We start from the raw sequence: 13,705 nt of genomic DNA, 5'->3' as shown, positions 1-13,705 counted from the left end.
AAAAAGGGACATTATTCTGCAGTTGAAATACTTAAAAAAGCAACAAAAAAAAGTGGAGATGCAGTGGATCCTTTCGCATGAAAAGCTAGCGCTCTAGCATTTGAGCTACGTCCCCTGATAGCAGCGAAGTTCAGCTTGAGCTTTATATACGCAGATATCAGTGACTCTTGTTAAGAGGACTAAAAAAGAATTTCTTAATGACTACAAAAGTTATATATATAAATTCAGTAGCATGGATCAGAACTCACGCCTTACATTCATGAAGACAAACTAGACCTTTGCCCCGGTTGATTGTTCCCTTGCTGTGTTAATGCAGAGCTAAAAGCGAGGGGACAAAAATTGACCAAGATCTTATTATCTGGTGCAAGAACGTTAACACGAATTTTAACTGTTTAATTATGTAGATATTACAGCTGTGCTCACCAATAATCAGAACAAGAACACGAACCCTGCTTGAAACAATGAAAACGATTGCGATCCCTCACAACTATTTCTCTGTTGTATATCTCAGAAGCAATTTTAATAGCAGAATGACAATCCTGGCACATGCGTAGATTCTTGAATATATAAAGAGGCGACCCAGGTCTCGTGCTTATGAGCCCAAAACAGACGGCCAGCTTCTCACTGTGGGAGAATAATGCCTGTTCCTTCTCCTCCATCTCCTCTGTGTTACCCTCTCTCCCATCACAACCAGAGAAAACTTGTGAGGTAGTATTAGGGACATAACCAGCCAATCTCAATCTTCGAATCATATCATCCAGGGTCAGGTAAATCTCCAGCATTTGAGGATGTAATTTGTCCCCAGAGATGAACTGGTGAACTTGACCATCAACATGAATGGAACTCCTTCCTGGCACCTTTTTGAACCCCTTGCTTTTAAGGACCTGTCGAAGGGAAATAGCCTTGTCTTGCTTTCCTGCAAGAGCATACATATTTGAAAGCAATATGTGATATCCAGTATTGTGTGGATCCAACTGAGACAGCTCCTGCAGAATTTGCTCACCAAGTTGTAGCTTTCCGTGGACATTGCAAGAACCCAAAAGGGATCCCAGAACAACCTCATTCAGAGGCATTGGCATCTTCTTGATCAAAATCTCTGCTTCTTCTAAACAACCAGCCCGACCCAGAAGATCCACCATACAAGCATAGTGTTCGATTTTAGGTGTTACATCATACTCGGATTCAAGGTTATGAAAGTAATGACGACCTTCATCAACTAAACCGGAGTGACTGCAAGCACTTAGCACAGCCATAAAGGTTAAATCATCTGGCTTAGCTTCTCGAACCATGTTGGGAAATACATCCAATACAATTTTACCTTTTCCATGCATTGCCAAACCACAAAGAATTGCATTCCACGCCACCACATTCCTTTCTGGTAGGTACTTGAAAACTTCATATGCCATGTTTATCCGACCACACTTTGCATACATGTCCACCAAAGCCGTGCCCACCATGATATCCATCTCCCTTCCCATTGTCTTCAAAGCATAAACATGAACCCACCTCCCCATTACCACGTCCCCCGACTGTGCACAAGCAGATAAAATTGAACAAAGAGTGACATAATTCAACTCTAACCTAAACCCCAAAACCATTTCAGATAGAAGAAAAAACCCCTCTTTACAAAACCCACTTCCCACATACCCCGCAATCATTACGGTCCAACCAACCTCATTTCTCACAGGCATCTGATCAAACACCACCCTGCCATTCTTCACCCCCTCACAATTCACCACTCCCTCCAATAATACACTCCATGAAACTACATTTCGCTCATCCATCTCACTAAAAACTCTTCTTGCCTCACCCATTAATCCACATTTCACGTACATATTTATCAGTGCATTAGATGTCTTAACACTAAATCCTAAGCCCGTTTTCACCAGACATCCATGCGCTTGCCTCCCCATCTCTAAATCCCCCAAACGAGCACACAAACTAGACATGCAAACCAATGCTACATCATCAAGGACAAGGCCTTCTCTGCGCATTTCTTTAAACAAAGAAAACCCATCTGCAGGGGTGGCGCCGTGTTTTGTAAGACAGGTTAAGAGGGAGGTCCAATCGGCGATGTCTTTGTGTGATTGGGGAATTTGGCTGAACAGGTGACATGCATTACGCGGAATGCCGCAACGCGCATACACGTGCAGGAGGGCATTGAGGAGAAAGGTGTTGGGGTAGGTGGCGATGCCGGTGGTGAGAATAATGGCGTGGAGTTTCTTGGCTGTGGAGAGAGAGGACTGGCGAGCGCATAAGCGGAGAAGTGAGCGGAAATAGCGAGGGAGTAATGAGGGATTGAGGAGGTGGGTCGGACATTTCATTCATGAAAGGGCAGATCATTCGATGTCGAATCTGATTGTGCCAACCTATTCAACGCGATTTACCATCCTCGTAAGGTTGTTCATTGGGAGATTGATGCTGTCGTAAAGGCTAATTCAGGCCCTCTTGTCTTCCTTTGTATGTGTTGAGTTTTCTTTGGTTGAGTTAGAATGATGTTTCGAGATATCTCTTCCCCTAGACTGGGTAGGAAATACTCCAGTTGAGATTCGGATACGCTGTATCTTGATGCCTCTTTGCCCTTGTAATACAAAGATCTCGCAGTTCAAAAACCACCAACCCCCCCCTCCCCCCCCACAATCCATCCAATGTCCATCAATCTATAAGCTAGCCCATACAATTCTGCAAGGCCAGGCAGACTGCAAGTGGGTCGCTATTAACCGTTGAAAGCACTACTTCTTTCCCAAGGCCAAGCGCCCTATCCCACAGTTCCCGGCTGTGAACATTTTTCTTTCTACAGGGCATCGGCAAATGGACCAAAAACGATAATGCAAATCACCAATCATTCTGGTGGTACAATCTCGGAAAGAACAATAAGTATACTTTCGCTAGGTCACCAGATATTATGCACTGAATCTTTTCTCAATAACTCAGAAAATAATTTTCCACTCTCAATCATCTTTCAATTTGTTCCAGGACAATGATCATGACCAAAAAGACATCAAATGGAGATTAAAGACCATATATATTTAATGTTTATCCCAAAAACCATTCCATAGGATAACAATGGATGAAAAGTACATTGTCAGTAGATAAAAGCAAATATCTTTATGTCAGAACTCGATGGCAAACTCACACAATTAACCACGGGAAACAGAAATAATAATAAGAATAAGAATAAGAAGTCATGTTCCCGTAAAACACTTAGCACGTACAAGAAGAAGGTTCTTGGCTTATTTGAGTTTGAAATACAAGATCAAGACGATAGCAACAATAAGGACTGCAATAACAGCACCAATAATCCATTTGTTCCTGTTCATCCTCCTTGTCATGGCAATCAATACTTTCTTGCTCTTCCCAATGTTGTCATCCACTCCATGAAGCTGCAAGGAAGGGAAAACCATCAAATAAATTCAGTTGGGCTTGGTATTACTAGCTCCATTACACCTCGAGGCACAAATGGAGAAAAATACAATTAATAATAATCAACAACTTAATTAGGCTGTAATGTTCAGAAATATAATTAAAAAGATGTGGCTGGCTTATTGGGCTTGGTATTACTAGCTCCATTACACAACAAGGCACAAATGGAAAAAAAAAATACAATTAATAGTAATCTACAACTTAATTAGGCTGTAATGTTCAGAAATATAATTAAAAAGATGTGGTTGGCACCCAAAGGTGCTATGCTAATGCTTCAGTGTCAGTAAAACCACACAATAGACTGTAAAAATAAAAAGAATGATTTCATTATTGGGATCAATTGTAAATAAGCAGAAAAATCTAGAAAGTGAAAGAATACCGTGTTATGGGCATGCAATAAAGACTGTCGCTGTTGATGCAAATCTTGAAGAATTGAAACACCAAGCTCTTCAGTTTCCAGCATGGTTCTTCTACTTTCCTTAATTCTGTCACTGGACTGATTTAATCTGTCTGTAGACATCATTAATCTTGATCTTTGATCAGCTGATGCCTGTTACAGTTTTATGAATCATAAGTTTCAAGCATTCTCAACTGAATCAACACAATCATGGAAAAAGGATGAGTTTCAGTACTGTATGGCAGAATTAAAGAGATCAATAACAAGTAGCATAAAAGTTTAGCTCAGTGGTTCTCTATTACAAAGATAGACAACTAAAATTGCCATTTGTAAGAGGAAGAAGCAACAAGGAGTTGAGATTTTACATTGGCACCCTTAACAGAACAATTGCATGAATAAATTTAACACACTCGACCAGAAGAGATGGAAAGAGGGAAAGGGTGTTCAAGGAAAAGGGAAACAGCGTGCAATATAATACTTAAGCAACTGAAATAAGATGATAAGAATGCACACAACAGTCTATTTGGATAACCAAAACCTTTTTCTGAGTGTAGGTCAAACCTAGCACACCTTTATTTTCTACAGAAATGTAAATAAACAGTTATAACTATGAAGAGCATCAGCGAATTATATACAATGAAGAATATGTGAATCTGCCGATAACCTGTAAAGTGAAAGCAACTGATAAAAAACAAAGCTTTACTAATGAATAAGAGCATTATTACAAGCTGTGAAGCTCATTACCAACAAATGAATCACCATGGCACTTGGAACTAGGAATATCTTAAAAAATATATATATATACAGAACTAGTCATACCATCAATGCATCTGCCATTCCTGATTCCAACAGCTGATCTCGGGCAGCTGGATTTAAGTTACCAGATGCGATTCTTTTAACTTCACTTTTCAAATTGTTCAGATCTGACTTATATTCCCTCAACTTAGCCAGAAGGACAGCCTTAACATTTGGCTGTAAACTTCTTGCTTCAAGGTCCATTTTACGAATCTGGAAAGATATAAACAGAATGCATTAACTATCCAGGATAAAGGGGGAGTAAAACATAAATCAATTCTCTGATGAAATTGTCATATAGATACCAAAGATTCCGCATCCTCCAGCCCAGTTTTAACTTCAGAAAGCTTTTGCTTCTTTTGCTCTACAGGATGACCAGTGTTTTACAAAAATAAGCATGCAATGGTCTTTGTTATAATGGAAACAATATCAAAATTCGAAATTTAAATTAAGGAAAATAATAAGATGCACATGAAACAATGTGCATTGGATAAACACATGCTCAGAACTTATAGCAGCTTGAAATACAACAAACAGTTCTTAAGTTGCACATTGAGAAGTTTAAATATGCACTAAATTGAAGCAATGAAATTCTGCCATGGAATCAAATGTTGAACATTTTCCTATGAGATATGCCCCCCAATGTCCTAGAATAACTTCAAAGTCCCTCTCACTTTTATAAAACTTATTTAGTGAGCACTGATGCTTATTAAGTTTAACTTATGAGGTGTTTGATTTGATGTTAACAAGGGGTAATTACCCTAATAACTTTTAACCTTATTAATATTGTTTGGATAATTTAAAGAGACTACGTTAACTTTTCACCTCATTAATATTTATGCTTTATTGATTGGTAAAATGTTAACCTTGCGAGGCCTAGGTTACCTCTTTAAAACTTACGAGAATAACATTTAACCCTTAATTTTTTAGCCAAATACACTCTTAATAATAAAAGGATCCTATAGAAATCCTAAGCACAGAACAATAATGAATTTTCCAAGATAATGTTAAGCTCAATAAGCTTGAAAATTTCAAGTACACACAAATTGCAGTGCTAAAGCTCAATACTTGCACAACCCTATCATAGGATTGCTAAAAATTGTTCATACAGATAAAAATCACGGAAACCAATTAGAATGGTGCAATTTGATCGGTTCAGAAACACAGTAAAATTGGTCCTTAATTTAATAACGTAAAAGTTTCCTTAGATAAAAACGCAAAATCAGCTTTTAAAAAGATTCCATCATGGTGAATCAATCAGCGATCAAGTAAGAGCAACAAGTAAGACGTTTCTTTTTTGCTTTTATGGACAAAATTTACCTCCATCAAGAGCACCGGCTGCGGTACACTTCCTGGAAAGATTTGCGGAGAGCTCGCAGTATTGACGCTCGTATCCTTCAAATACTTCACTCATGCTTGCAATTTCTCAACAGAAAGGTCGATCTAGAAAATTTTAGTATCAATAACCGTCAATCTAAAATTAAGATCCTACGATAAACTAAATGAATTAAAAATTAAAGGTACAGAAGAGAACCTGGTATGATCGCCGGCGAAGATAGCCGGAGTCAGGAGTGGGACCCCTCAAGGAGGTGGTGATTTGCAAACTTCAGAATTGAGGAAACGATAGTACCGGGAGGAAGCGAATCGAATGGTGTACAATGGGAGAAAGAAAAGGTAAAATGATTAATTTCGAGGCGAATTTTGCCGTTGGGTTTGGATTATAAGCAGTCAAACTTTAAATTAGAATTTAGTTTGGGTTATAAAATATTTATCTTACTTATTTGAAAACCAAGGTTTTTACTTTAATCATGTAAAAATTATATTAGTCTAATAATTTTTTAAATATTATTATTATTATTTTTTAATAATTAAAATATTTTATTATATATTTTTTAATAATTTTAATTAATTAAATTACTTTTCAATATTTTTTAATTAAATATTAAATTATTTAAAAATATTTTAAATAATTACTTATTTTTAAAAAAATATCAAATCAAATATAATCTAATTATTTTTCAATAATTATTTATTTTTTTCAAATAACAAAACCAAACACCGTGAAATGAAAGCAGTTCTTTCAAGTGCACCAGACTTGCTCTGTGGAAGCGGGAATTATCCAGTATTTTTTTTTTCCTAGTATATTATAGGGACTTTTTTTTTAATTGGAAAAATTAAGAGGAAAACAAAAACTGCTACTTAACATAGAAGGCATAGGCTGAGGGGTGGAAAAGGCAGAATTTGTTTGAAAATAGCTTCTCAAATTCCATATAACAGTGCATAAAATTTCCAAAATTCCCAGGAAAAAAAAAAAAAAAACATTGTATTGTGATAGAATGTTATATGACACCAAGAATACAGAGATTCATAATGGTATAATTTGGAAAATTTTGGTACAGTGGTTAATAAGCAAGTACAAAACTACAAAATTATGCAGGGATCTATTTTGTTCCTCTGGTAGAATGCACTCTACAACAGAACCAGTACTGTAATGTGAGTCCACGGAGAGCAAAATTCAATTAGCAATTCCGCCAAAAAACATTGTTGAATTAAGATCTGATATGTGCTTCCAATTTAACCTTGTATCCTTCTGAAGCTTCTCAACCGTATATATGGATAGCCAACTCCAGAAAAATTGTTAAACAACTGGAGCACCTGATTCCAGGCAGGCACGTTATTGGGGCACTATATTTCAAAAATACCACAGTATGATCTGAAACTCTATCCTAAAATTAGCTTCAAACTGTTGTCTCACTAGGTGGAAGTTGGAACAAGCAGAGCCTCATCGGGTGAAGGAACTCCCACTGATTTTATGTGTTTTGCCTGTATTTGCTCTAATTCAGGGTCTGGGAATGCCTCTGATTGCAAAGGTGAACATATATTCTACACATGCAACCATGTCAATCGCCAAAAGCTATCCCCACCAATATCATCACTCGGCATAAGAACTCCTGTTGTCTTAATCAGCAGCAATATGTTCTTGAGAAGCTCAGGAACTAATTCATGTATCTTCTCACTGTGCTTTCCTCGGAATTTTACTTTCATGTATCTCTCCATATGATTAAGAACTCCTAACCATAGTCTACAAAAGGATGGCTTAGTCTGCAAAAGGATGGCTGCTGTGACAGATCCTGCAGTTGTTTCAAGAATGCTCTCAGCATTAGTTTCATGGCTAGGACAAGTGTTTCCTCCATTTTCCGATAATTCTTTGGGGAGCTCTGCAGTGAAATGTCCAACAAATCATCAAGCAACGTAAGGATCACCAGATCAAAACATTGGAACCACAGAGCAATAGGAATGCACATCACATCCGCTCCAGCCATACACCTCTGCAACATTAAAATAGCATGGTTCCTCACCTCTTCCCTATGGTCCAGACACACTTTCCTTAGTCCTTGCACCAGCCTAAGCCACATCTCCCCAATATCCTGACTCACTTTCATAGCAGCCTCCTGCCCCACTGCAATTTCAGCCTCAGAACGCCATCTTGCCAGACAAACAACAGAACCTGCCATCATATCTAGGGCAGAAACACACCAGTCAACATCCCCCAATCGAGACTCAGCAAACTGTCTAGCAGCATCAACACAAAGAACATAGTTAGATGGCAAAAGGTGTCCCCCATCAGACATGATAAATGCTAGTGCGTCAAATCCGGTTCGTGGTGCTTCTGGATGCTGAGCCGTGATGGATAGGAGGGAAATGATTGCGCGCCAACCCTCATGGGATTTGATATGAGTGGCATTTGCTTTTACAAGATGAATAAGTTCTTGTGTGATCTGTTCACAATAAGCATCAGCAACCCGAGTATTGAGTTTCAATATCAGTTGAAGTGACTTGAGGAGCTCATCTGTCAAATTTTCCTTATAGGGAAGTAATCGCTGGCATATCCTAAGGAGCCCAAACACAGCCTTTTCCAAAAGAGTACATGGCATTATGGTTGACTGAACAACATTGGATATATGCTCATAAACTTCTTGCCAAATAAGCATAATCCTATCCCGATTATTCAGTGTAATTGCAATCAGCAAATCCAAGCAGAACACTGCAGCACCTTTATCCTCCACAGGGCTAGTTCCGTTATGGAGATGGCTTGCAGCCAGGATAAGCGACCTTATAAGCTGCAATAAAGACTCAGATTGTAGGAATTTACTCTCAGTAAATATGCTATCAATATAGCAACTTTGTATGGTTTCACGAATAAGCTGATGCTCTGCAAGCTGTTCCTCAGTTGGCAGTAACCTTGGCTCTTCAATATCAAAAGATAAGAGCTGGCTGAACCGGCCCATCAAACCAGACGACTTCCGAGTAGTGGTCCCTGAAGGTGAGGTGTGCGATGTTAAGGAAGAACTTGGACTTGGAGCAGGCTTTGCTCTCTCTATGTCAGAAGAGAGCTCCATGTCATCAGCTGCATCGCTAACAAGCCGAGCAGGTAGAAGGCCAAGCTTATGGAAGCTCAAGACACAATTCAGTATATTTTTCCAGCCACAGCGGATGTAATCACCATACCTGTTTGCCATGGTGAAAACAGTTGTGGCTGCCATCCTTGCTTTAGTGTCTTCTCCAAAGGCTAAAATAGCATCATCAACAGATAATGGAGTCAAGTGGGATGTGAATTTGCAGAGAGAGACAACCAAATCATCCAATACATCATCATAATTATAAGAGGAAGAAATTTTGGCAATCTCCAGGAATCCATCGTCACATGTTTTCAAACCTCTTCGTGTTCTGCGTGGTAAAAAACCGCTGACATAGCAGCAATTGTGGGACCTGACAATATTATTAACATGTCATAGTCAAGGAGCGCTCTAGAATCACAGATGATGAAAGGATCAGTAATTTTGGAATTGTGCAGTACATTAATCCAACAGCCAGTTGTCATCAATGGAAAACCAGCACCTTGTTCAGGAATCATCTGGATTTCATTCTCACAAATTGAGCAGTAAAGTTCTGACAGGTATTCTCGGGGAAAATCTTTCCCTCCATTAGTGCACCGATTGTTGCGGATGAAATCTTCTTCAGTCATCTTTTCCTTAACATGTACATTATGTTGATCTGTATTCAGCAATATAAGTGAATAAGATAACAAGAGAGCAGCATCCTTGTTAGCCAATATCAGGGGTGACTGTTCATAATATCTCTCAGCAAATGCTTCGAGCACCTCTGTATTTTCTGTGATTCTTCAGGCAACCTAAAGGTTCCTAAGAAAAGACGCAATGCAGTATCCAAATTCAAGCCTTGAAAATCAAAAGTTCGAGCAAATTCCTGAAGCACCTGAACACAAAATTCATCATGATTTCCAAGAAAGTCGCCAATAAGATTCTTATCTAACCCAGCTGTGTACCGGAATAAAGATGCTACACACAGAGGGTCAAGCTTCTCAGGCAATAGATGCATTCCTTGGAGAAATTGTAGACCCGTCTTAGGATCCCGGTTAAAATGATCCACTCCAACCATCAATTTTCTCTTAATGTGTCTCATCTCAAGGACATGTGGAATCCAAACATTTGGGTCACTATAGGTTTCACATTTCGTAGTCCAGGATGCTTTACATCCCTCTAGATCTACTGAGGCGTCTTTTGAAAGTGACAATTCATTGCCTATCCTATCAGCCATACCCTTAATCATGGATACCAGACCATCCAGTGCAACGATATGCATCGCGGACAAAGGTCCGTTCACTGGAAATGCACTTTTTGATAACAGGTTAGCAAGGTCTTCAAATACATTAGGTTATGTCACAATCAAAATTAGCATACATTTCAGCAATGAAAGTCTGCTGTCTGCAGAGGTCAACCAGAGCCTCCATGGCAACCTCCTGCAGTTGATATGAAGATCCATGCGTGCCTTATGCTATCCTCAAAAGCACACAGGAGAAGAAAGCTTCAAACTGTAATTTCAGCTCAGTACGCAAATGATGATACAGATTAAGAACAATGCTACATACTGTTGAAAGAATTAATGGAATCATTGACAAACCAAACTGCATTAAATTACGGAACAACTCGCCTTGAATTAAAGACAGCAATGCTGGGTGTTGGCTGAATGAAGGACCACCCAATTCAATAGCTGAATTAATTAAACCCAAAGCAAATAGTGGAACATCTTCATCATATGCTATAGGATTTGATCTAGAGCCAACTTCAATGTGCCCGATAACATTCAAAAGAGAACAGAGAAAGTGAAATATTTCCACCATGCAAGGGACTCCAAAAGGCTCCATCGCAAGTTTTCACCAATGTCAGCAGCCTCCATCCCATTGCCAACTTCTACCTTGTTATCATCCTTCCCACTCTCCAACATACCCATGAGATTACTTGGAGTATCCACAATTGATGGTTGACCATTGCTTTCAACCCCAGAATTTCTATTTTCTAGATGTTTCCTTCCAAAAGCATTATCCTTGTCCAGTGCATCAACCTGCATTAAAAAGATATACAATATTCCACAAATCAAGAAGCAAGGCATTCATTTTTCTAGTCTTGGCAGTCAATGAATTAAAAAGGCTGTGTACAAGTCTGGGTATTCTACTCAACTTGGAACTTAAATTGCTTGATTGTTCAAAGTTCAAACACAGTTTCTACAATGAACTATTGGCACTACTGATTGATCAATTATAAACATCCAATAAATGAAATCTATGTAGATCAATAATCTTTACTTTATGTAGCACATATTAAGTTACTAAAATTACAGATGTGAAACATGAATAAACATATTATACCCTGCCTGGCTTGAAGTTCAGAACACTAAACTCAAAGTCCAATTTAGAAGCCTTTGAAATCATAGAGCTTTCTTGCCAAAATCTCTTATTTAATTTGCAGTCACTTTGGATCAACTGAAATGACTCCAAATAAGCAACCAAGTTCCATATAATCAATTATTCATACAGAGCATATATTCATCTTGTTTGCGTTTGTTTCTCCCAGTATCCATTGGGGTATGGATTTTGCAGGAATTTTCATTTAATTCCAGCTTGATTTTAAAGAGAAAAAGAAAAAGGTGTGACCTGTATCCTTACCTCTCTGCCAACAATGGAGCTTCCATTAGCCAATGTGTCTTCATTCTTGTCCATATCAGGTAAGTGAGAAAAAATACATCTAACTAATTCATGCATTGTGTGGTGTGCAATCATCTGCAACAATTCTCCTTTTAAGCTTGCTTGATGAACAACACGAAAACATGTATTTACTATGTTGCATACATGTTGATTGCTCAACTTGACTGATACTTTACTTTTCATGCATGCCAGAAGAACCTGAAGAATTTTCATCAGCACCACTTCTTCAGAGGCCGGATCAATCACCTCAAAACGACAGGTTGTCACAGCATCAACGATCAAATGCATAGCCTCTGCCACATTCACTGTATAGACATCTAGCACATCAAGGGTTAATATTTTGTACACAGAAGACAAAGCAACTCCTGTGATTGGTGCACCAGTTTCATCAGATTGAATTACATCCAAAAATGGCTGAAGATAGATGGCCGGGTCAATATTGTGCCACTTATGTTGCCATGAAAAAATCTGTTTCCGTAATTCTTTCAAGGAATGAATGAGAGAGTGCTCTAGTTGGTCATCATCTGCCACATATCGAATGCGCCACCTTACATTTCTCCTCATCACAGCCAAAACTGCTCCTATTTCGGAATTAACCATGCATGCTAAAGCACCTTTGGTATCTTTAACAGGACAGTCACTGAATTCTCCGTAAAATGAATTAGTTCCAGACTCCAAATTCAGATGCCCCATTTTTGCTTCAGTCTGTTTTATATTTAAACTGTAAACATGCAGCCACAAAAGCAAGATGCCAAAACCTGGCCAAATTGTACCATTCACTGTTACTGAAAAAGGTAATCAATACATAAGAATATAATAATCAGCCAAAAAGTATCAAGAAACTTGAAAAAAAAGAAAAGGGAAAAATTGTTGTATGCAAGGCCATCTAAAAACTCGGCATTGGAGAGTGAAATGATACGGAATTGAAGATTACACCACGCAAGCTTTAAATTTTTAAGGTCATATATGGGGATCATCAGGAAACCCTTTGCCCATTTGCTGAAGAATAACAGTTTTATCATGCCATGCAATACAAGTTAGTCTTCATCACATGCAAAATATCGCTATGAATTCTAAGTTTTCGATATAAAACTATCATTATAATTGATAAAATCCCTGTCTTACCTCTCAATTGAACATTTTACTGATGCAACTTATCAGGTGACTACTAAAGTTATAAAATAAAATAAATCAATAACTGTGTTGATTCCACCACTGCTTAAATGAGTACCCTTCTGATAGGTAATGCTAGAAATAACAATCAAAAACAACAAAGAAGCAGCAAAACAAGTCTTTAACAGTTACCCAGTGAAGTATTATGGTTGACCCGTGACCGTGAAGCTAAAAACGAGAACATCTTAGACAGTTTACACTCTGAACCAAAAATGGAAACAAAAGTTCAATCCGCCATCAATGTACAAACAAATGACAAAGAAATTGAAATATCACCCAAATTCAAACCCGCAGAACAAGGTTTGATTACAAGACGTATAAAATTTAAACGGTCAAACTTATTATTCAATATAAATTGAATGATGAAATAGTAAAAGAAAATAAATGGAAGGTCATATAATTTCTGAGTTTGAAGGGATAATAAATAATTTTGAATATTAAAAGTACAATAATTATATTTGAAAAATAATTTAATATTAAATGAAAAATAACTTCTTATTTAAAATAATAAAGTGAAATTTAAAAGAGTAACTTATGTCCTATTATTTTTTCCTTCTCCATTTTATAAAACTCCTGAATAAAAGATATTTATTATAGCTCAATTACACCCCTATAAGTTTAATTTAGCTCATTTTTAATTTTTTTAATTTAATTTAGCTCAAAATTTTTAATTTAAGCTTAATTTAATCAAAAAATAAAAAAAAATCAAAAAATCAAACTTATTAATTTTTGAATTATATCAAGAAATTTAGTCTTAGAATTAAGAATTTAAACTTCTTGATGTTTTATTTAAATAAAAAAATTAAAAAATTTAGTTCATAAATTTTAATTTTTAATTTAATTAAACTTAAATTAAA

General features: G+C 37.4%; 2 protein-coding genes and 1 pseudogene across 3 annotated transcripts; all 3 read right to left on the bottom strand.

The window, feature by feature from the left end:
• Positions 1-330: 330 nt before the first annotated feature.
• LOC110640284 (pentatricopeptide repeat-containing protein At5g15340, mitochondrial) lies at positions 331-2,630 on the bottom strand. The gene has a single exon (XM_021791534.2). The coding sequence runs from the start codon at positions 2,322-2,324 to the stop codon at positions 420-422; it is 1,905 nt and encodes a 634-aa protein (XP_021647226.2). The 5' UTR covers positions 2,325-2,630; the 3' UTR covers positions 331-419.
• Positions 2,631-3,006: 376 nt separating this feature from the next.
• Positions 3,007-6,324, bottom strand: LOC110640283 (vesicle transport v-SNARE 13). 2 transcript variants are annotated; one of them, XM_021791531.2, is made up of 6 exons: positions 6,150-6,324; positions 5,936-6,058; positions 4,921-4,979; positions 4,640-4,828; positions 3,803-3,973; positions 3,007-3,383 (listed from the first exon to the last, which is right to left on the bottom strand). In XM_021791531.2, the coding sequence occupies exons 2-6, from the start codon at positions 6,027-6,029 to the stop codon at positions 3,234-3,236; spliced, it is 663 nt and encodes a 220-aa protein (XP_021647223.2). In that variant the 5' UTR covers positions 6,030-6,058; positions 6,150-6,324; the 3' UTR covers positions 3,007-3,233. The 2 variants fall into 2 exon arrangements, with proteins under 2 accessions (XP_021647223.2, XP_021647224.2); XM_021791532.2 differs by lacking the exons at positions 4,921-4,979; positions 6,150-6,324 and having other exon boundaries at positions 5,936-6,063.
• An 893-nt stretch (positions 6,325-7,217) lies between these two features.
• Positions 7,218-12,855, bottom strand: LOC110640282 (ARF guanine-nucleotide exchange factor GNOM-like; annotated as a pseudogene).
• Between the last annotated feature and the right edge of the window lie 850 nt (positions 12,856-13,705).

The sequence above is a fragment of the Hevea brasiliensis genome, chromosome 16 (assembly GCF_030052815.1).
Source record: "Hevea brasiliensis isolate MT/VB/25A 57/8 chromosome 16, ASM3005281v1, whole genome shotgun sequence".
In the NCBI taxonomy this organism is placed as follows: Eukaryota; Viridiplantae; Streptophyta; class Magnoliopsida; order Malpighiales; family Euphorbiaceae; genus Hevea; species Hevea brasiliensis.
This window is presented reverse-complemented; position numbering and strand designations above follow the sequence as displayed.